This window comes from Littorina saxatilis, linkage group LG12 (assembly GCF_037325665.1).
Source record: "Littorina saxatilis isolate snail1 linkage group LG12, US_GU_Lsax_2.0, whole genome shotgun sequence".
In the NCBI taxonomy this organism is placed as follows: Eukaryota; Metazoa; Mollusca; class Gastropoda; order Littorinimorpha; family Littorinidae; genus Littorina; species Littorina saxatilis.
In genome coordinates this window covers 61,322,526-61,346,989 of record NC_090256.1, presented here as the reverse complement: position 1 = coordinate 61,346,989, position 24,464 = coordinate 61,322,526, and the positions used below count along the sequence as shown (strand labels likewise).

General features: G+C 41.4%; 2 protein-coding genes across 2 annotated transcripts; both read left to right on the top strand.

Annotated features, from left to right (window-relative positions):
* The first annotated feature begins 853 nt into the window (after positions 1-853).
* Positions 854-8,076, top strand: LOC138982460 (probable basic-leucine zipper transcription factor R). Its single transcript, XM_070355753.1, has 4 exons — positions 854-1,577; positions 2,682-2,725; positions 5,422-5,540; positions 7,706-8,076. The coding sequence occupies exons 1-4, from the start codon at positions 1,518-1,520 to the stop codon at positions 8,074-8,076; spliced, it is 594 nt and encodes a 197-aa protein (XP_070211854.1). The 5' UTR covers positions 854-1,517.
* A 486-nt stretch (positions 8,077-8,562) lies between these two features.
* Positions 8,563-11,085, top strand: LOC138982459 (phosphatidylethanolamine N-methyltransferase-like). The gene has a single exon (XM_070355752.1). It carries the CDS (start codon positions 8,563-8,565, stop codon positions 9,178-9,180), a length of 618 nt encoding a protein of 205 aa, XP_070211853.1. The 3' UTR covers positions 9,181-11,085.
* The last annotated feature ends 13,379 nt before the right edge of the window (positions 11,086-24,464 follow it).

Sequence of the window (24,464 nt, the reverse complement as noted above, 5' to 3'; positions counted from 1 at the left end):
ACATTCAGCAAAAATCAAATACAGACACATTCACAAATGGTTCATATTAGCAGCCTGGGCGCCTAAAATGGACCAGGGAAGAGGCCTTCACGAATCACTGTAAACAGCCCCCTATACTTCAAAATAACATGATACAACATAGTGTGCAAGTCAGACTAATTCAAAAAAAATTGATTTGATTTGATTTGATTTGATTTGATCTCTCTCTGTGTCACGCTATGATGTGCATTGCCCATGCTCAGGCAATGGTTACTGCCACAAGCCTATCATCTTCACACAGACTCACACAGACAGACAGACAGACAAACAAACAGACAGAAACACACACATACACACAGATACATACACACACACACACACACACACACACACACACACACACACACACACACACACACAGTTAATCACACAGTGCGCTACAGTGCATTCCACGATGATTTCTCAACCTCCCGTGTCTCAGTCGTCGCAACACCCGATTGACAACGCGTCAATGGTTGCTAAGCCAAAACGATCAATAACAGCATTCATGTCCCGAACAGGTAAACGGTGCTCGAACGGATGGGACCACCTGGAGATGAAGTACTGTGGTACACTGGACTTTACCACACGATTTATGGACAATTAATTGGAGTAACTGCCCGACCGGTTTCTCTGAGATCCACGATCAACACTAGCAAAGAAATACCAGTTTGGAAAATTGAAAATGTGTGTTCATTGTAGATGTGTATGGAGGCAGCGAACTCTCCGATCGAGTTATCTTGATCACTAAGCATATAGCACTGCCTGCGCCGTTAAAATTTTGGAAACTAAACTAACGAAGAAGAACAAACAGTTGCCAGCATTAATTCACGTTGACAAACAACGGTTAACATCGTGTTGACTGGACTCGTGCTAGATATGGTACACGCCTGAATCAATGTTTAAATGAGCACATCCTGCACGATCAAATACGTACACGCCTAAAAGTTGGAATGTGCCAGGAATGGACACACAATACCTGACGTGCTGGTTTCTAACTGTGGGGGAATCGGAATCACGCTTTTTGAAATCGCACTGCAGCGCGCAGTGGAAGGTGATACGCCGAATCAATGAATGCTTCAATGAAGGTGGATGACGTACAGGCTACCTCAAAACAATATCTATCGAATGGTCTCATTATAAATGTAGTGTTGCGTCACAGACTGAGCCACGGTCGATTACCAGCAGTGTTCTGTACTTATTACAGTCGTGAGCAGCTCTTCTTTTGGAAAGGATACGGACCACAATGCTGAAATTGTCATGTTGCCACATTCAGAGTTCAGAATTTACTAAATCAAAATCCAAACTGCTCAAAATTACACAAAAGAGAGAAGAAAAAACCCAAGGCGGTGCTTCATAAGACTTGTGACCCGTGATTGGCTACCAGCACATTAAACTGCGCACAACAGCGTGAAACCCTAAAAGTCACAGAAAAAGAAGTGAGGTGAAGTGCTTCACATACGAAGATTTTAACAGAGGAGCGAACTTCTGGAATAAACATGGCAGCGACAGATCAATCGTCCGTCTGTTTTCTCCTCGTCTTGTTGTCATTAGTCCAGGTTTGTCCATTTTCAATATCATTTAAAAAAAAAAAAAATGTTTACCCCCCGCGGGTTAGGGGGAAGAATTTACCCGATGCTCCCCAGCATGTCGTAAGAGGCGACTAACGGATTCTGTTTCTCCTTTTACCCTTGTTAAGTGTTTCTTGTATAGAATATAGTCAATGTTTGTAAAGATTTTAGTCAAGCAGTATGTAAGAAATGTTAAGTCCTTTGTACTGAAAACTTGCATTCTCCCAGTAAGGTAATATATTGTACTACGTTGCAAGCCCCTGAAGCAATTTTTTGATTAGTGCTTTTGTGAACAAGAAACACTTAACAAGTGGCTCTATCCCATCTCCCTCCTTTCCCCGTCGCGATATAACCTTCGTGGTTGAAAACGACGTTAAACACCAAATAAAGAAAGAAAGAATATCATTTTTAAGCAGCCATTGAATGTATCATGATTAAAAGTTGAAATTGGTTCAGGTAAAAAAAAACCTCATCGCATGCTTTATGATTGAAAGAAAGAACAAAAGAAGCACTGTAATGGTCAAGGTACCTTTCTTCGTGTGAAGTCTGTCTTGTAATTCACCATAGACCCACCCAGCCTTTTTTTTTTTTTTTGCGTGAATAAGACCATGCTTCTGCTTGAACACTTACCCAAACCCTACACCCTGGTTGCGTTCTGTGCATAATGCATTTTTATTATGATTTTTTAATGCATTTAGCTGAATTGATTTTGTGACACCTTGCCTATGTCAATCAGTCTGCTAAAATTAATTGATTTGGCAAAACATACCACAGTTCTAAGGCTGGTAATTGTTGGCATCTGTTAAAGTGCAAGGATGATCTAAATCAAGGTGAAAACCTCCGGGAGATTGTTGATGGTGTACATGTCCCTGTCACTGTAGGTTTAAAAGAACATAAGGGAACGCTGATGGTATCTTCAGCAGAAGATCAGAGAAAGTAAAATGAGGATTTCAATCGATAAAAACAGTTTACACTTTAGTTGGTTGTTATTGGCAACTGCATGGTGCCTAAAGGCTGTTTGTTCAGTACGTGTAAAGCAGCCTTTAAATTTTGTTGTTTGCATGTGTTTTAATTCATTGACTTTTTATCCAGCCTGCTGACGCTGGTTACAGTGTGGCGTCAATATGGTATTTTTGGTAAGTGTTGATGTATCGCTTGTGTGTGTGTATGTGTGTGTGTGTGTGTGTGTGTATGTGTGTGTGTGTGTGTGTGTGTGTGTGTGTGTGTGTGTGTGTGTGTGTACGGTGCGTGCGGAGTGCGTGCGAACGTGCGGACGCGCGAGCGTGTTTGTGTGTGTGTGTGGTTGTGTGAAAGCTTGCCAAGCTTTTTGTTTATGAATGTTATCCTTTCTGTGACATCTTAAACACCCAAGCCCAACCCCATATTATCATTTTTCTGTCGTAAAAGTGGTATACTGTGAGGACTGTATTGTCGGATTTATTAACAATCGTAGTTATAGTGCAATTTTGCATTCAATCGTTCCATTAAGAGTTAAGCCTAATGTTCCTGATTCTCCACACTTACTTACTTAGGCCCTTTGCTCCCAGCGGAGCATAGGCCATTGACGACATTTCTCCATCGCACCCTGTTCTGGGCTGTTCTCTCCGCTTCTGCCCAGCTGTTGCCTTGACTACATTTTTCTTGTTCTTCTTCTGCGTGCATGGGCTGACACTCCCACGTACACTCGTGTATTACCGTTTTTGCCCCGCCATTAAAGCCTCGGTCTCACATATACCATTTTCGGAAGTGTCGGGGATAGTTAAGTCGGCTAGGTCGGAAGTGTCGGATGCAAATTTGGCTCCAAATTTCACTCCCGACCTGTCCTTACGACTGATCCGACCATGTAGCCGACAAGCAGACGACAACCACCCGACTTTAGGGCCGACAAATCCGACATGTGTCCAGACACTTCCGACTGCAGTAACGACAATTCCGACTGCAGTTACGACAGGCCCGGCTGAAAAACTTCCGAACAATAGCCGACTCTCACGACCAGTGTAACGACTAAACCGACTAGCTAACGACTGTCCTAACGACAAATCAGACTGCCCTTACGACTAATCCGAACGAAACTATGCTACCGACAAATCCGACCACCCTTACGAGTCTTCCGACTACCGTTACGACTAATCAGAATCGCCTTACGACTAAACTGACACGCTTACGACAACCACCCGACAAATTTCTATTCGTCTGAGTCGGGAGGCTCTTCCGACTGTTTTGAAAATTTCAAAACAGTCTGAAGGGCCTTCCGAACTATCCGACTTTTCAAAAACAAAATTGCTAATTCTCACGAACTCTCCGACCTCTTCCGACTTCCAGCCGACTACCTAAAGTCGGGTGACATTCGTAGATGTGAGACCGAGGCATTAGGCAGCCACACGCCACTTTCGGAGGAAGCATGCTGGGTATTTTCGTGTTTCTATAACCAACCGAACTTCTTGAATTCCAAATCAGTCGCCAAGGAACATTATTTTGCAACTGAAGAGGGTGACTGCTTACAAGCTCTAGATAAGAACATTATTGGATATATTTAATGGGGATTTGGTAGATCAGTTGGTAGAACACTGGACTTGCGATCCTCGGGTCACAGGCTCGAATCCAGGGTGAACTTTATGCAATGACTCAGAAACGGTATCCTTGCTCATGTCACCGCCGTGGCACGTAAGGCCAAAAAAAAAAAGTTTCTGGTCACCCGACCCTACCTAGTTTTTTCCCGCCGACCCTAGACTTTTTTTATTGCATCTGTAAAAAAAAAGATTTAAAAAAGCGTCAAAACGAAAGTAACAGACGGCAGACGACACAAGGGGGATAACCCCGCATCCCTTTTATCTCATTTGTTTTGTAAGGTGTTGTCTTTCTCTTTAAGTTGTATAGTAAGTCCAGTCTCTTTGCGTCACTGTATAGTTATTTTCTACCCTGACCAACAACAACAAAAAAACAAAAACAAAAAAATCCCTACCCAGTACCTACCCTATTTTTTGTAGCCATGTTACCAGAAACATACAACTTTTTTTGTGTGGCCTAAACGTACTCGGGTCATTCTGCCAGACGTGTAGGTGGCTGATTACACCTGAACACGAACACACTTGGGTAGCGACACTTGTTGCGGCTAGCTTTCAACTTGAGTCAAGTGGAAGACATATAGCGACCGGCCAAACAAATGAACTCCGAACTGAATGCTCTGTCGGGTTCCGTTTGTGTGGGTGTTTCAAAGAGCGAATACGTTTATTGAGGCAAACTATGCACACGTGCTTCTAGCTTATCCACGTGTTTCAGACACACCCCTCGCTAGTGAGTGGCCTGTAATCAGTGTCACGTGGGAAAGTTTGCCTCAATAAAAGGAAGAGTATTCACAGTCTTTCACTGACAACCGCATGCCAAACCCGGAACCGGCACGGTTGGCCTACTAGTGGTAAGGCGTCCGCTCCGTGATCGGGAGGTCGTGGGTTCGAACCCCGGCCGGGTCATACCTAAGCTGACTTTAAAATTGGCAATCTAGTGGCTGCTCCGCCTGGCGTCTGGCATTATGGGGTTTGTGCTAGGTCTGGCAGCGGGTCCGGTGTCAGAATAATGTGACTGGGTGAGACATATGAAGCCTGTGCTGCGACTTCTGTCTTGTGTGTGGCGCACGTTATAATATATTAAAGCAGCACCGCCCTGATATGGCCCTTCGTGGTCGGCTGGGCGTTAAGCAAACAAACAAACACACAAACAAATGCAAACCCGACAGAGTTATTTTCGAACAACGTCTATTTCCCAGAAATGGGAACCATAGAGTATGAAATGAGATGAAAATTTAATAAGCTTGGGTCTCAATATGTGTTTTCAGGTTTGGAATGTTTACGCTCCTCGCAGTCTTAGCCTTCGTGTACGGGGCGTGCAGACGTCACCACATGCAACGGAACAGAATTATCAACGCTGGTGGCGCAGTCACTGTTGTACGCACTAGTAAGTACACATAATTGTGAGATTATTATTCTGTTTGTGTGGGTAACCGGTTTAGAGTTGTTTAGTTCTTGATCTTGTAGTATTCTTGCATACAGTCAGAAACGAGGACGAGCGAGTGTAAAAGAAAACAGGTTTATTCAAGTACCAGAACGAAGCGGCAGGGAGTTGCTTCCCTTGCATTGTACGTAGAGAAGGATCGTCTGCTACAGATACGATCTACTACTGGATATTACCACAATCTAAACAGTGATTTAGTTCAAATCTTTGATTCTATTATTTCCATACCATCCCGAAGAAGGCAGTTACATGCCGAAATATTGAGTTAAACTTACCTAACCTGGTTACTGGTGTGTTTTCTTTTTCCGAGTTTTTCTTTAAAGTGATTCATAAAATTCAAAGTATCTGAGAAAACAATTATTAAGCATACGGCTTATACGAGTGTCTTCACAGCTGAATTTCAGCTGGTGATCAATATGGAAATGGTGCATGACAGAACAATACTTTCATTTCATGTTTTCTTTTCCCGTACTTTTTACTTCTTCTTCTTCTTTTGCGTTCGTGGGCTGAAACTCCCACGTACACTCGTGGGTTGTTGTTTTTTTGCACGAGTGGAATTTTACGTGTGTATGACCGTTTTTTAACCCGCCATTTAGGCAGCCATACGCCGTTTTCGGAGGAAGCATGCTGGGTATTTTCGTGTTTCTATAACCCACCGAACTCTGACATGGATTACAGGATCTTTTTCGTGCGCACTTGGTCTTGTGCTTGCGTGCACACACGGGGGTGTTCGGACACCGAGGAGAGTCTGCACACAAAGTTGACTCTGAGAAATAAATCTCTCGCCGAACGTGGGGACGAACTCACGCTGACAGCGGCCAACTGGATACAAATCCAGCGCGCTACCGACTGAGCTACATCCCCGCCCCCGTACTTTTTACATTTAGTCAAGTTATGACTAAATGTTTTAACATCGAGGGGGGAATCGAGACGAGGGTCGTGGTGTATGTGTGTGTGTGTGTGTGTGTGTGTGTGTGTGTGTGTGTGTGTGTGCGTGCGTGTAGAGCGATTCAGACCAAACTACTGGACCGATCTTTATGAAATTTGACATGAGAGTTCCTGGGTATGATATCCTCAGACGTTTTTTTCATTTTTTTGATAAATGTCTTTGATGACGTCATATCCGGCTTTTCGTGAAAGTTGAGGCGGCACTGTCACGCCCTCATTTTTCAACCAAATTGGTTGAAATTTTGGTCAAGTAATGTTCGACGAAGCCCGGACTTCGGTATTGTATTTCAGCGTGGTGGCTTAAAAATTAATTAATGACTTTGGTCATTAAAAATGTGAAAATTGTAAAAAAAAAAATTTTATAAAACGATCCAAATTTACGTTCATCTTATTCTCCATCATTTGCTGATTCCAATAACATATAAATATGTTATATTTGGATTAACAACAAGCTCTGAAAATTAAATATATAAAAATTATTATCAAAATTAAATTTTCCAAATCAATTTAAAAACACTTTCATCTTATTCCTTGTCGGTTCCTGATTCCAAAAACATATAGATATGATATGTTTGGATTAAAAACACGCTCAGAAAGTTAAAACGAAGAGAGGTACAGAAAAGCGTGCTATCCTTCCCAGCGCAACTACTACCCCGCTCTTCTTGTCAATTTCACTGCCTATGCCGTGAGCGGTGGACTGACGATGCTACGAGTATACGGTCTTGCTGCGTTGCATTGCGTTCAGTTTCATTCTGTGAGTTCGACAGCTACTTGTTGTATTTTCGCCTTACGCGACTTGTTACGATTATGCTTACTATTTCAGGTCTGGCCATGCTTTTATATAAGATGAGGCAACCCCTCCACTTGATGCTTTCTGCGAAGCGGTTTTTGTTTGGTGTGTAAATGAATCAATAATATGTCCTGGAAGTCACTGGAGTCGATCTTCAAAATTAATAAAATTAATTTTTAATTTTAGTTATTCACAAGAAGCAATCAAGTTGTTGATTGTTGGTATGTACAAGTGCATAGCCTACGTTGGAGTTTCAGCCCATGAACGCAGAAGAAGTAGAAGTACCCCTATTGTTGATAACTGACATTTCTTTGTGTCTCACTCACCCCATGGATTGAGCTAACTGATCATTCCTTGTGTTTCACTGCAGCCGCGACGTCCAGTGCCTACCCCGTACCCCCGGGAGGGGTCAACCAGTTCATGTACCCCAGCACCATCATCAACCCTCACAACTATCAAATGTCGACCAACCCCAACTCATCAATGCCCAAGCCCCCGCCCTACTATTCCCAACCCCCACCCAACTACCAACCCTCCCAACAGCAGCAGCAGCAGCAGCCCCCGCCCTATGGCTTTGCTCCGTCAATATACAACGATAGCGCATACCCCCCGCCTCCACCTCCAACCTACGCCAGCGCCATAGCGCCACCGCTTCCACAACAGCAACAACATCAACTACAGCAGCAACAGCAGCAGCAGATGAACCCTTTTGCAAAAGCTGTCAGCGATAGCCATATGTAGGAATACCGGTGCAATCATCTCCCAAGCATTGGGGGATTTTTTTTCTGCCACAGAAAATAAACTGAAATAGGCCTAAATGGCATTGTGTTGTTGGGCAACCAAGTCACCGCACAAATGTCAAACTGGTGTCCTTGAAGACGGCGTTGAAACGGCATAAGTTGACTGAACCAAGAAATGCCTTCGATTTGAGACAACAGAGATTGTGTTCTTGTCATTACAGCGGCGCTCTATCTCACTTGGTGGAAATACTGATAAATTAAAAAAAAATTAAAAATTCAGTTTAAATTTTTGGGTTGCGCTCTCTCGTTTCCGTTGCGATGATAACCTAAAAAGGTTCCTGCAATGTATCGATCCTGATCCTGATAATTGTCGAAGGGACTTAACTCGCTTAGCAAATTTCATTTGTGTTGGGAGTGTTGTTGTTTTTCTACGCATGCGCATCGTAACTTCCTACAGCGGGAGCGTTTGATCTGCATCAGAGCAGAAATGGGAAAGCCTGTTAAAACGATTTTTGCAATTGATCTGTTCGACTTCAGTTTATGGATTGCAATCGCTTCAATAATTTTTCACTCTATGCTTTCTTGGAATCTTATCAAGTGGGAATGTACACATCGCAAACTGGCGTCCGTTATGGGTGGATCTAGAAAACAAGCAGGTTTCATCGTCAGCGGGGCGACTTTTGTCCTTGGAGTTATACGCCACAGCTGCGTAATTTCTGCCATCACTTATCAACCACGATGGACGGTGTTTCATTCCAACTACATCATCGTTTTCGGACAGCTCACCCTGTTAGCGGGTCTGGTGCTTCTGGGCAGGTGTATGCACGCCAAAGGAGCAGCCGAGAGTTTTATCTGTGTTCACTTCAACGTGTATGGAGATTCGACCAGGGTTGCAGTATTCCCGTACAATGTCCTGTCTGAACCTGTCACCGTCGCATCCACGATGATCTACGCTGGACTGTCTCTTCTCCACGCAAGCATTGTTGGACTCTTGCTTTCACTGTTGATGGGGATTATAAATCACTGTCAAAAGCAGCACAAACTTGTTCGGACTTCACGCGTTGAAATGCGCGTTAGCACAAGCAGAAGCCAAATCCTTACATAATGTGCGAGACTGACGTTCCTCGACGAAAGTGTTGTAGATCTACCTTGTCTCAGTAGGCTTTTATTCTGATTGCTTCTGGAATAAGAAAGACCTGGTGCTTTGGATTTGAGAGGCAAAGTAAGTTATCTGTTGTTGCAGGTTTGTTGTTTCTCGGACTGTAAGCTGAAACAAGAAACCTCCAGTACTTCGGGTTACAGAGACAGTAAACTGTATGAGAGCGACTAGTCATATGTTGGTATAGGTTAGAAAAACAGCCACTTTTGTTGACATTCGTCTCACTTTGAATGTGTGTGGTTTGTTTGTTGTTGATTTTTTGTTTTGTTTTTTGCCCTTTCTTCAAAACCTCCTGATATCAAGATAAGGTTCTGGTCAACATGTGTTTTTTAATATTATTGAGTGTACCTGTTCACACACTTGATTCATCTAAGCATTTAATAGTTTGTTTGGTTTGTCGGTTTCTTCTTCTTCTTCTTCTTCTTCGTTCATGGGCTGAAACTCCCACGTTCACTTATGTTTTAGCACGATTGGATTTTTACGTGTATGACCGTTTTCGGTGGAGGCATGCTGGGTATTTTTGTGTTTCTGTAACCCACCGAACTCTGACATGGCTTTCAGGATCTTTTCCGTGCGCACTTGGTCTTGTGCTTGCGTGTAACTACGAAGGTTAAGTCACTAGCAGGTCTGCACATAAGTTGACCTGGGAGATCGGAAAAATCTCCACTCTTAACCCACCAGGCCGCAGCGACCGGGATTCGAACTCACGACCTCCCGATTACGAGGCCGACGTCTTACCACCAAGCCACTGCGCCCGTCGTTTGTCATGAGCGCTCTTCACAAATACCTTCGATTGAGTGGTGAATGAACACGATTGTCTGTCTGTTTCGTGAGAGGGGGAGAAGTACCGGTAAACTCTATATACAACGTTATTTCCTTGCTCACTAACACGAACTATTATGATCTCTTTTTTCTTTTCTTTTTTAACCTTCACCGGATTACGCTTTGGACTACACAGTCCGGACGATGTGGGTCGTGTACGACCCATACTTTCGTAAGAAGAATTCAACGTAAAAGGCATGGGTCGTACACGACCCAAACCATCCGAATAGAAATAAACTCTTTACCGCCTCTTTGCAGAGTATGGGTCGTACACGACCCACGCCATCCGAATATGGATTAACACCGTAAAATGCCTTGTTTAATTCCATATGGGTCGTCCACGACCCACAACATCCGGACTGTATAGTTCAAATGACGTCATTGTTTATTTGTTTGTTTACAAAGATAATCCTTTAAAAATTGGTCGATATGAAGGTCTATGGTCTTTGAGGATTGCATGAAGTTAGTGATTGAGATGCTATTTATCATGGTTTTAAACCGCCTGACACTGCGAGGCAATTTTCCTTGTTTTATAAGGACATTTAAATCCTTTAGACTTGAGTCGGAGTCTTAAGTGTCAATCAAAAACTCCCAATAGTTTTAGAGATACAGACACTTTGTGAGGCTCTGAGTCGTCCAGGACCCAGGACCCAGGAAACACGGTCACAAATCACTAACGATGACAATCGCGTGTGTCAATGCAATTATTGTGCATGGTTAATTTTTAAAAACAAAACAAAAAAACAGAAAGGTTAGATTGTGTAAGTGTAACGTTAAATTTACTATTGATAAAAAGAAATATGTTTTAGAATTACATCTCATAATCATATGCATTACATTGTGTATGGTGTCTAAAGTTTTTCATTCGTTGGATTACCATCAGTTTTACCTGTGTATATGATAATAACCGAATTTTTATGTTCACAAAAACTTTTATTGTAGAAGGATTTACATCAGTAGTAATGCACACCATAAACATGTAGCAGGTGGCTAGATGTCATGCTGGAATGTATAAGGCGCCAGGGCCGGACCAAGTTCGTTTGAGGGGGTGGGGGGGTTCCAACTGAAGGCAGGGGTCCAGGGGCCGCCCAGGCCCCGGTGGGGTGCAGGGGCAACGCCCCGCTGGGGGGTCTGGGGGGCAAAGCCTCCCAGAAGCCGAGAAAATTTTGCATTTGTGAGGTCATTTTTTGGTCTTTCCTTGCAACTGGGAATCAAAATTACACATTTTCAACAGTAACAAAATACTTCATATATTCATTTACCATAGTGGTTCAGTGGAATAATCCCAAAGACATATATGCCTAGTAAATAAGTCTGACAGGACTCTTTACTTTGAATATTACTATGATGATGGACTTATAACGGGGAGGGCAGGCCGTTGTCGACGTGATGTTGTTCATAATTTGAAATAGTTTTAGAAGACCAAATAAACTGAGGGAGTTGGGGGAAGAGCTTAAAAAGTCCACTTTTGTTTTTCTCTGAGAGGTACATTGGATGGCCAGGGGGGGGGGGGGGTCCGGAACCCAGGAACCCCCCCCCCCCCCCCCCCCCAGATCCGGCCCTGGGCGCCTATAGTATGATGTGCCGATCATCAAAATATGTTTGATCAACATCACTCATGACAAAAACTAAAGATTATCAATGAAAATAAAGTTTAATTAAAGTTGCTTATTTGTAACGTGTGTGTGTGTGTGTGTGTGTGTCTTTCTCTCTCTCTCTCAGCATGGGTTTCCTTTTTAAAGGTAAAGTGTGTGTGTGTGTGTGTGTGTGTGTGTGTGTGTGCGAGTCTGTGTGGCGGAAAGAGAGATGGCCGAATTGTCCTTCGCTGGGGGTATGCAGTTCCTTTGCTGGTTGGCGACTGTGCCAAAGGCATTGCACTTCATTTAATTACTGTATAATCCAGTTGCTGGAAAATTCGAGTCGCTTCCTGCTATTAGAAAAGCTAGCAAAGCTGCTCAGCTAGAAGAGCTTCCCAGGAGCGTGTGTGTTCATGTATAATCAGACACCTACAATTCTGTGAGTTTTTTTTTACGTGTCATGGGGGTGACACGAGGGGGAGGGGGGCATGGATGTCGGGTTAAGTCGAATCGGTACGGAGAACGTACCCGTTAACCGGTGTTTCGATATACCGCTGCAGTTCGTAAAGGCACAGATACTGTCAGGCTTTTACACACAGTACAAACACAAGCTTCCATTTGAACGCTCACCGAACGGGAACATCCTGGCTGCTTTCCGTCAAGAGTGAGACATTTTCAAAGAATTTATTTTCGTGGACCGTCTGATCGATCTACAATCAGGCGCCTCGTTTTGGCGCTAGAACTAACTTTTAAAATCTAAATAATGAAATTGACAGCTTGTAACACAAACATTCTTAAATCATAAAAGATTTCTTTTTTCATCAGTACAATTCGAAGTTTTGAAAGTTTTAAAAAAGATAGCCCGGAAGCAGGGTTACGAAAGGTCGTGTCTCAAAGCAGACAATTTGTCTGCATAGCGCTCGCTTTCTTTGAAGCCAGCCGCCGCCGACAATTAAGTTCGTGTGACTCGCAGCCGTTTGTTGCGTTTTAGAATCAGAAGTACACAATAACGTGCTTTTGCAGATACAGCCAGTCGCATTGAAATCACAAACTGATGACTAAATTGTGAGAAAAAAAAAGGAAAGTGGATCACACGGGTTCACGATGGCTCAGGGGTTAGATTAACCACAAAATCTGGTGTGTGGTTTACGCGAGCTAAATAGCAATTCAAACGAACTGTTTCATGCATGCTATTAAATGCTATTGCAAGTGTGTTCCATAAGGTTAGAACTGCTTTTTTCATTAGAAGATTTAAATTGTTTTGTAAACCATTTGAGACATACTGGGGCTTTAATTTATGCTGTATCATGGGATTATCTCCAACAACGATGCCGCGATGATTTGTTTTCCCGGATTTCACCTATCAAACCGTGTGCGGGCATCTGGAAGACAGGTAGTGAAGGTTAAAAACAACGTTTAAGTCAGTATCATACAGAACTATAGTCAATGCTTTGAAATACGTATTTAACCTTCGCCCGACCGGGTTATCGACTACACACGGAAGACATCGTGGGGCCGTGCGGACCCATGCTTCTCAAAGAAGGAAAAATATGCATACCCTTCCGTGGACCCATGCTTTCCAAAGAAGCAAAAACGTGCATCCCCTTCCGTAGGCGCCGTGGTTAAATTTCCGCGAGAAGTAATTAAATCAAATTATTAATTACCGCGCGGAATAAAGGTATCAAAAAAGGAAACGCGTGAATACCCTTCTGTAGACGTCGTGGGGCCGTGTGGACCCACACTGTTATGTATTAATTTCGCACTACGCGACTTGCTTATTAACTCCAAAATTAAACAGATCGTAGAAAATAAGGTTTAGAGCCAATACCTGAAGGTTTGTGACTTCTCTCCCTAGTTTTTATGCAAGTTCCTTCAGATTTAGAAACAGGGTCCGCACGGCCCCACGATGTCTTCCGTGTGTCGTCTAAATTTGTTTTTTTCGCTGAAATGTAATTATCTTTTCGGACATGAGAGCTTTGTATGTGTCTGAGGCATTCTTAAAAGCTCATTAAAAAATTCCAACTGGTTTAAGAGATATTTGCAATCAAACACCCTTCTAGGTCCACACGGACCCACGACGACCGGTGTAACACGAGAAAATTACTCCCACGAGATTTTTACTCCGGAGTAAACATTTCGTACGAAAAAGTTACTCCCTTTACGAAAAAGGCACTCCCCCATTGCACGAGAAAATTACTCCCCAAGACAGGTGAGTTCCGAGTAAACATTTCGTACAAAAATGTTACTCCCCTGACGAATAAATAACGAATAAATTACTTCACCCCAACACGAGCAATTTAACTTCCCATGCCAGGTGTACGAAATGTTTACTCCCTTGTCCCCTGTTAGTCTTGGTGGTGGAAGGGGTGGAAGGAGGGTAGCGCGACATTCGTGTGCGCGAGATCACTTATTGGCATTATCCCTTCGCCCGCATCCCATTTTTGCGTACGAGATTTTTACTGGAAGTAAAAAAAATGGGGAGTAAACATTTCGTGGAGGGAGTAATTTTTTCGTGCCTTGGGGAGTTCTTTTCTCGTACGAAAAGTGTACTCGGAGTAAGAATTTCGTACGAAATATTTACTCCGGAGTAAATGTTTCGTGGAGTAAAAATTTCGTGTTACACCGGCGAAGGTTAAAAAGAAATAACATTAAAACATTTTTTTAGATCTAAACATCTAACATTGAAGGAAGTAGGCCTAAGCGTTTTAAGCGTAAAAACTTTATCACTGTTGAGACTTATATGCGGAACTTGTCAGTCTCCTGAGAGAATAAGAAGCTTTGGGATGAACAAACAGCTTTTCATTTGTTTCTTGGCGCTCTGTAATGCCTGCCATTGTGATACTAGTCAGTCGGCTAAGGACCGTTTTGGTTACTTTTTGGCGTCACGTTAGCAAACACATTTTTCTGATAGATTTTAACACCACAACACTAAATCTAAAGTTGTGGGGCAATATTCCAAACCACCGGTGAGAAAAACGTTGGTTTGTGTGTATGTTTTCCTTCTTTGGCGTTACTATTCTTGTTTTGAGGGTTGGGTTCATAAAACGGACATAAAACTTAAACCGCTTGACAGAAATTCTATAACTGTAAATCATTCGAAAGGGAAGGCATTCATGTACACGTTTGTGCCACTTAAAATGACGTCATTATCTGTTTATTTTTGTGAAATTGACAAGAAGAGCGGGGTAGTAGTTGCGTTGAGAAGGATAGCACGCTTTTCTGTACCTCTCTTCGTTTTAACTTTCTGAGCGTGTTTTTAATCCAAACATATCATATCTATATGTTTTTGGAATCAAGAACCAACAAGGAATAAGATGAAAGTGTTTTTAAATTGATTACGAAAATTTAATTTTGATAATAATTTTTATATTTTTAATTTTTAGAGCTTGTTTTTAATCCAAATATAACATATTTATGTTTTTGGAATCAGAAAATGATGGAGAATACGATGAACGTAAATTTGGATCGTTTTATAAAATTTTTTTTTTTTTTACAATTTTTAATGACCAAAGTCATTGATTAGTTTTTAAGCCACCAAGCTGAAATGCAATACCGAAGTCTGGGCTTTGTCGAAGATTACTTGACCAAAATTTCAACCAATTTAATTGAAAAATAAGAGCGTAACAGTGCCGCCTTAACTTTCACGAAAAGCCGGATATGACGTCATCAAACACATTTATTCAAACAATGAAACAAACGTCTGGGGATATCATTCCCAGGAACTCTCATGTCAAATTTCATAAAGATCGGTCCAGTAGTTTAGTCTGAATCGCTGTACACACAAACAGACACACACACACACACACACACACACACACACCACGACCCTCGTCTCGATTCCCCCCTCTACGTTACATTTAGTCAAAACTTGACTAAATGTAAAAAGGAGGAATAATTGCAATCACACACACACACACACACACACACACACACACACACACACACACACACACACACTTACACACACACACACACATGCCTACACACACGCACGCACGCATACACACACACGCGCGCGCACGCACGCACGCACGCACGCACGCACGCGCACACACACACACACACACACACACACAAAGACACATACACAAACATACCGACAAAATGATAGACATACACACAGTGAGACAAACCGACACAGAAACACCCACACATGCACGCACGCACTTATGTACGCGAACAAAGACGTAGAGATGCTTATAGAGAAACACTTACGCAACCAAAAAAACACGCACACAAACACACAGACAGACAAACTTCATTCTTGGTAGAGAAATGCATTTCTTTCTGTATTGCTTTCTCTTTAAGTGCACCTACCTCGCAGAGAGAGAGAGAGAGAGAGAGAGAGAGAGAGAGAGAGAGAGAGAGAGAGAGAGACACACACAGACAGACAGACAGAGACACAGAGAGAAAGAGAGAGATAGACAGACTGATAGACAGACAGAGGGAGAGACAAACATACGAACACACAGACAGACATAGACAAACACACAAACAAAGACACACAGACAGACTTTACTATTGTATGTGCAAGTAATTTTGTTAAACCACACGTTACGTTCACTACTGAACGTGTAACCATGTAAAACGTTACTATCTCTTTATATGTGTTTACTTGCATTGTAATCCTGGGGGGGGGGGGGGGGGGTATAAATGTATGTAACGCGCAATACATGCCTTTTAACTTACTAGAATTGGAATTGTCATTTAAAGACTAGCATAAGAGTGTGACACGTGGTTCATTCGTTATTACCTTATTACAAAAAGAAAAAGATAACGGCACTGACGCTACCAGAAATAGAATTTATCAGTGAAATTCTACCATCAATTTAGTAATCGATGCGATGTAAAATTATCCTAAAACTGTGGTATGATCACGACATCGTTTAGCATTTAGGATCAAATGGTGCCAATGTGTCCACAATGCACTAATCACAGACAACAGTTATACGCTTTACGTACATGTAACTCTCCAACTGACATTGTCTGCCACTTGAAATAAATGACTTTCGAAGGAAAATTAACTCCTATATATAAATATTATGTATGATTTTTAATAATTACTTGCACTTTTTGAAAATAAAGCTTTTTCTACGGTAAGGTTTGTTTGTTTGTTTGTTTGTTGCTTAACGTCCAGCCGACTACGCAGAGCCATATCAGGACGAGGAAGGGGGGGATGAAGGGGGCCACTTGTCAAGCGATTCCTGTTTACAAATGCACTAACCCATTACTTGTGTCCCAGCAGGCTTTAGTAAAACTAAATTAATACCTACTGGAAGATTACCAGTTTCCAGTATGTTAAAATAGGCTTAACCTATCTACTGCTGGACTTACATCAGAACACTAACAGATTAAACTATACATGAATCGCGAGACAAGCGGCAAGAGAAGAGATTTTTGGAAAAAATACAGGTGAATGAGCAAGAAGGCAGAAAAAAGAAAAGAATTCATGAAGAAAAAGAGAGCATGACAGGAAAGAGGAACCAAAAATCTACCTAACAGCAAACTAGAAAGCTCCTGCGGTTCCAAAAACAGGAGGGGCCTTTAATTTCATAACCGCAGTGCCCCACTGCGGGATACGGTAAGGTGTTTACCCCCTAAATGTACAAGTCATCCGGTAGAAAAACCGGAAGTATCGTGTACTAAGCATATGTATATGTTTAAAAAGTTAATTGTGTTAACGTAGAACATCTTGCCTATGTATATGTTTAGGTTTTGAATACTTTAGGGGAAAAGCATAGCCATTATTCAGTCATCTTTAACTAACACCCCTAATCTCAGGGCCCATTTTGTTAGTGGGGGTAGGGTTTCAATCAGTCAAAAATCACTTTCATTCAATATTGTCTGCCATTTCAAATACATACACGTAATTGCACAATTTCTTGAATTTTAAGATGCTTTAACTGACTATACCAAGAAAACCTGCACTTTTTGTAGAATTAGTTTTTTGTCCATGATTTATGTTTAAAAATGTCAATTCTTACGACAAAAAATGCTAACAGTTGCCTCACCAGACGACACGTACCTACGACGTGAATCGTGTCTGCCAATTAAAATGCATATATTTTGAAATAAGGGGAATCATAACATATTTCACTGTAAAGTGTCTCACTCTAATATCTTCTGGGTTCATGGTGTATTTGGTTAAGTGAATTGCAGATAAGGTTTTTTGAAAATGACAGCTATACATATATTTTATTAAAACTGAAACTGGTGGAGTGAAAAACAGACCTGTTTTGAAGAAGTCGTACTAACATCATTTATGGCCTTGAACTTTACAGTTTGCGTGTTATCTTTTAAAGAAAACCCTTTTTCATCACTAACAATGACCTAATTTACACATACATATCGGTCGGTCATAGTCGCGTTTTTTTTAGAGAGGTAGTGTACAAAATGTCGTTTTGTACGTTTAAATTACATGTCCATTATTTTAGTCATATATCAATCAATAAGTAAATGCGCATACTTTTATTAAACGTTACTTTCACTTTAAGATCGCTTCTAACATTTAGTATAATTTCTGACAAATGCACGCTATGTAATAAATTGATAATATTATGGACGCCATGTGGTAAAACCGGAAGTTGAATTATTTTGCGATAGCAAAATCCTTTTACAATGATCACTTTCCTTTTATATTGAGCTGATCTTTAACGTTATGGGTAAAAATCTAACAGATTGAACCAAATTATCCTTTTTCAAGCCTGTGTATGTGTAAACTCTTTTTTGCTTCGACCCGGTTCGGTTTTTGGAGTTGATTCAGAATCATCCATTATGTATCTTATATGACTGTTGTTTTCCTCGGTAAATTAACAATTGTTGATGTAAAATAATTCTAGCTGTGAGAATAAACAATTTTCAAGATGTTTTTGATTGCGGTTTCAACCAGGCGTTCAGTTAGCTATACATATCGATTGAGAAAATGGCATTTCCTGTTTTGTCGTCCGCATGTTATACAGATGTTGTTAAAAATAAAACTGTGTATACGAATTAGGCATTTTACTTGCTGCCTGATGGCAACAATCTTTAGCTTTCGTTTAAGGTATAATTTGCTTATATCCGTATGCAGTCAAGCGGTACATGACGTTTTTTTGTAACCTACCCCCTGCGTCATGGCTGCATTTTGCAGAATATGGGTCATGTTACAAAAACGCTTCTCATTCTTAGGTGGTTGGGTTTAGCCATTTGTCGTTTACCGAACTGTGGCTGCAAATAAAACGAACTTTCCAAAAAACATAATATCTAATGTGACCACCAAAAGTAACCCTCCCACTATAGCCAGCCAGGTGACTATACATGATCAGTGGGAAAATCAAAGACAAAAGGACAATACGCTTACTCGTGTTAGGAATTCTTTTTCGCTACGCATGCGCGATCGTAACTTCCTACGGCGGGAACGTTTGATCTGCCAAGCTTATCTGAGAAATGGAAGATCCTGTTCTCTTCGCAATAAATCCGTCCGACCAAAATTTGTATACTGCCTTCGCTTCAATAATTGTTCACGCCATTGGTTCGTGGTATCTTATCAAGTGGGAATGTGCTAAACGCAGACTGACGTCCGCTGTGGGAAGATCTAAAAAACACGCAGGTTACATAGTAAGCGCGGTGGTTTTTCTTCTTGGAGTTATACGCCACAGCTGCGTGGGTAATGCCATCGATTCTCAACCAACATGGACCCCGTTTCATTGCAACGCCATCTTCGTCGTCGGACGGCTCACCATGTTATTGGGCTTGGTGCTACTGTGCAGCTGTATCCACGCCAAAGGAGCAGCCCAGTGTTTGATCTGTGTTCACTACGACTTGTTTGGAGATTCGTTCACGGGTGCAATATTCCCGTACAATGTCCTGACTGAACCTATTACTGTTGCTTCCCTGCTGATCTACGCTGGTTATTCTCTTCTCAGCGCAAGCCTGGTGGGAGTCTTGCTTTCTCTGTTGATGGCGGTTAACCACTGTAACCGGCCATTTCTTGCCCGATCACGGAGCCGGTGGTAAACGAAAAAGAGTCAGAAGGGAAAAGAATTTGGAAGCGTTGCGCAAAAGATGTCAGCAGAATTTTCTCCGATACTCAGTCTTGTCTTGAACAAGCAGATGAGTCCGACTTCGCAAACAAGAAGAGAAGAACACGAGTGTTCAAATAACTGAAAGATAATTGAAAAGCATAATGAAAAGACTTGCCTTCATCTGCCGCAAATATAGGAAACTCCTCTGCGGATTGTCAAGTATCATTGGGGAAACCTTTGTCAGTGTCACGCGTGCCCTTCAAGCTGTGGAAAAAGTGTACATTTTCAAGTTAACAATAGAGAACTTGCTGCATTCCCCACTGCTTTTTATACGCGAAGCAAGATGCGAGGAGGCAGTTGGTTGCGAGTTTAACTGAAGAACAAAACTTTCACAAGCCGTAGTGTATCGAGAATAGTGGTGCTGTATTAAAACTCTAGTAGTAGTATATCCAGTATAGTGCTGCTGTATTAAAACCTCTTTCACTTAACCTGACCGAATTATTTCTAAACGTAATTGTATAATATGACCATTCCCAGATAATATGGTAAGACTAAGAGATTAATAATAAATAATATATTGGGAACAAAAACACACACTTAGTCGACTTAGTCTTGTCTGTCAAATGTTTTCCTGTGTTCCATATTGAAGAGCTGTGTGCATCGTAGGTGGTGAGGGATTTTAAGTGTTAAGAGTTCTATTTGAATGTTAAACATGTAACATTTGCCATCTTTCTGCCTAAATAAAATTATTTGCATTGTTCTTCGTGTGCTCCTGTTTATCCCCTTGGTGGACGGGGCATGCATGCCTCACGCGCTTGTGTGTGTGTGTGTTTTTTTTAACTATCACATCGTCACTGGCGTTATCTTAGAATAGAATCAGAGTTAAACTTAATGTCTGTGATAAGATTGTTTGCAGCAAAGAAGGAAAGACTGATGTTCCACCTCTTCACTGGATCATTGATCATGAGAAACTCGTTTCTTTGACTACTACATCTTCATTGCCGTCATACCCAAGTCTAGAATCAGGGTATAAATGTTTGCAGCGACACTGGAGAATGATAGTCAGACGATCATACAAGCTTGTCCACTGGTACAGTGGAACCCCCATTATTAGATCACCGACTTAAGACTCGCTCCCCCCCCCCCCCCCTTCCCCCCCACACTTTTAAGACTTAATTGTTCTCTTAGATTTTATCTTTGTAGCGACTGTAAATTTACCTCGATTTTAGGACTTCCTCCAGAGAGAGAGACTCAGAGAGTGTTTTAAATTCAGCATTTTACAAGCAGCATTTCTGATTATACGCTTGAACATCCGATTTTTTACCATTTCTATTGACCAACTTCTTTCCAGAAAAAATTAGCAGATATTGAAATCATAGTAAAAATAAACACCTTGGTGCATATTATTAAAAGACCTGATTTTCTCAGGATTTTTTGAAGTCTTGAAAGGGGGGTTCCACTGAAGAGTGAAGTGAAGACACTCTAACTCTTCCGCCACAATCAAAAGCACACAAGAAGTTTCAAGCATTTTATATTCTATTTGTTACTGCACAGAGTCAACAAACACTTCAACAATATTGACATTTCCACAAAACCGCAATATGCTGCTGCTCATGAACTTTGAAAGGGTTTTTTCCTCTCATTCCACCCTATATCCTGTAGTATTTAACGATAATGATTTCTATGTCTAACCAGGTTGATTTGAACATTCTCAAAATGCTGCCTTGTAGATTCTGGAAAAGTCCACAAATTGCTGAATCATTTCTGTGAGCCTGAAAAAAAAGGCACTGCGTATGTTGTGTACATGTATCATCTTTTAATTTTGAGTGTTCAGGGGAAATTGTGGTGTTTTTTTAAAGTCACAAAAAGTAGCCGTAAAGCTAACCCTGAAGGAATAGTAACCCTCAATGAAAGCGTACCATCTTCTCTATTTCAATCCAATACATGTATAGAGTTTGCAAAAATAAATATTGCTCTCCAGATAACTCATTTTTTCATTCTTTGAATTTGACAATGAATCACAGATCACAGCTGACAAATAAAATTCACAAACTATAGACTTTAAACTGCTATGCAGACACAAATATTCTGCTTGCTTTGACACATATACCTGCTGAATTTTCAAATGAAAGTTATGAAGAAAAAAAAGTTTTTACTTTTTATAGTCTTTAGTTATTTTTTTAAAGAAAAGCCTTATTTATACCAGTGTTGTTGCCAGCCGAAGAAGACAATAGGTCATTTGGACCTCCCTAAAAATAACCAATAGGTCCAAATGTCCTGGCTTTAAAAAAAACAATAGGTCCAAATTCACTGACATTCCTGGCCTACCCTTTCCAATACAGTGCCCAGTGTGCGAATGTAGGGATCCTGCCTGATCTTCGCATTACCATGCCGTAGTATTATATTGATGAACTTTCCGCTGTTTGCGCCGTTTTCGGTAAATAGGTACACCGGCTGGATCGGGTATTTCCGTAAACGCAGCCTCGAGTGTCGATGACGAAAAACACGGACTCGGCACCGAGTGCATTTTCACTCGTAGCGAACATGAGCATTTCGATCAGGGTTTGTTTTCCGACTTTGCAACTCCCATTCCATTCATTGCAGACCTTGTCCGCCTTGTACGAATATGTATCGGTCAGTTGACCACCAAAACGTAAAAACTATCGGTCCATCGACCAGACAAGGCTAGGTCCAATGCGTCAAATCAGAAAGGAATGCGTCAGAGACCGAAGACCGAGGCCTGGCAACAACACAATGGAAACAATTGTATTTTAACAGGAACAGTTTACTATGTGGTACATGGTGCATTTTCACTGAGGGGGACTACATATAACTTTGACATACAATATCACTGAAAAAAAGCCAGAAGATAATACATTTGTATCTGAAATATGTTTTGAGTGTTCAGACATGGGACTGGTCCGAATTTTATCGGAATTCCGATATTTTCCTTAGCTCACAGACCATTCTTGAGATCGATGCAAATTCGTTGAGAAAAAAAGGGGGGCGGGAGGGGGGGGGGGGTGGTGGTATGAACCGTTCAGCTGAAGCTGTCTGCGTCTGAACTGGTCAGTGCATTCGCACCCCAGCACTCGCGTGAACGGCCATAGCAGTATCATGGGTCGCGTTTGATTGGCTGTCGATCTCCGACGATTATCGCCTAGGCCTAATTATTCACCGATGGCGGTTTGCGGGTTGTTTTGATTGGCTGCCGATCTCCAAACGCCGAAGGATTCCGTATTGTTTTGTCGGCTGTGGAAGCTCTTACGATCGACGACCAAAGTGTGAAAAACAAGTGGAAAGCCAACTGGCTGTCAGAAGCTCATTGGCGACAGTATCGCCAAGATATCCATTCCCGGTCAGGCCGTGTGCACTTGGTGCGACAAAGGCCACTGCGTGATGAAATACGGACTTGGTGGAAAAAATGTGTTGGTTCTGAAAGTTTTCAAGTAAGTTTTGTGTGTGTGTGATTGTTATAAATTACACTTTTGTTTAAAATGCTAAAACATATTATTCTTGTGGTTTTTATAGCTTTTTAAAAAGGCATGATCTAATTTTTTGCTTTCAGGAGACAAAATGGCCTTTATAATTCTAACATTCATTTTCCGTCCCCCTGAACCCCCAACCGGGGCGTTGCCCCTGGACCCCACCAGGGGCCTATGTGGCCCCTGGACCCCGGCTTACTTTCCTACTTTTGGAACATTTGCTGGTCTCATGTCTGAGTGTTGTGAAGATTTATTAAACAGAATCTGGAATGCACAGAACATTCGACAAATATACTTCTGAAGTTACATTTCTGAAAGGCATTAAAAAATAAAGTAATGTGTATTAATAATACAAAAAGGACAGTCATATGTGTCCAATGACAGAGATGTATTCTGTATCACCTGGAATGAGAAAAAGTAACACTTTGCAATATTTAAGAAGGAATGTAAAAATGGCACTGAAAATACTTAGCAAAACTTCCGCATCTGAACATAATTTGTGCAACAGCACATGTTCGTGAACATGATAAATGACTGACAGGTTGATGTTAGGGAACAATGGAAAGAGAAGACTTCATTTCTTTAAATTTAAACAAAAGGATAAAAAGGAAAGGGTGTTTGACAAACTGCAAGTCTCGCCAAGAACAAACTTTTTTACGGGTACATTGTTTAGTAATAGAATACCAATGATGATGCTCACAAAACAAAAAGACACCGTGTACAAGGACATTTTGCATAAAACAAAAAAGTTCGCAGCAACTTCAAACAGAAAAAACAAATGTGCTAAAAAAAAAACAAGATCAAAAGAAAAAAATCAACACTCCTTGGAATAGTAATGTCAATAAGACTCTTTTTTACTTGAACCACCTTCAAAGGTTTAAACTGAAGTTCAGGAGAAGGGAGGGGTGGGGGGGATAAACTTACTTCAAATGTAACTGCAATATATTTCTAACATCCTATGGTATTTGTTTGTTTGTTTGTTTATTTGTTGCTTAACGTCCAGCCGACTACGCAGAGCCATATCAGGACGAGGAAGGGGGGGATGAAGGGGGCCACTTGTCAAGCGATTCCTGTTTACAAATGCACTAACCCATTACTTGTGTCCCAGCAGGCTTTAGTAAAACTAAATTAATACCTACTGGGAGATTACCAGTTTCCAGTATGTTAAAATAGGCTTAACCTATCTAAACATCCTATGGTAGGAGTGACTATTAAAGCCACGAATAAAGACTTGAATCTCATTTTAATCCTTTGGGGATAAAAAAAATCTTGCACACTCTGCTACAGGGATGAGTTCAAACTGATCTGCTGGTATTTGAATACACCAGGTAGCTTGCAATATA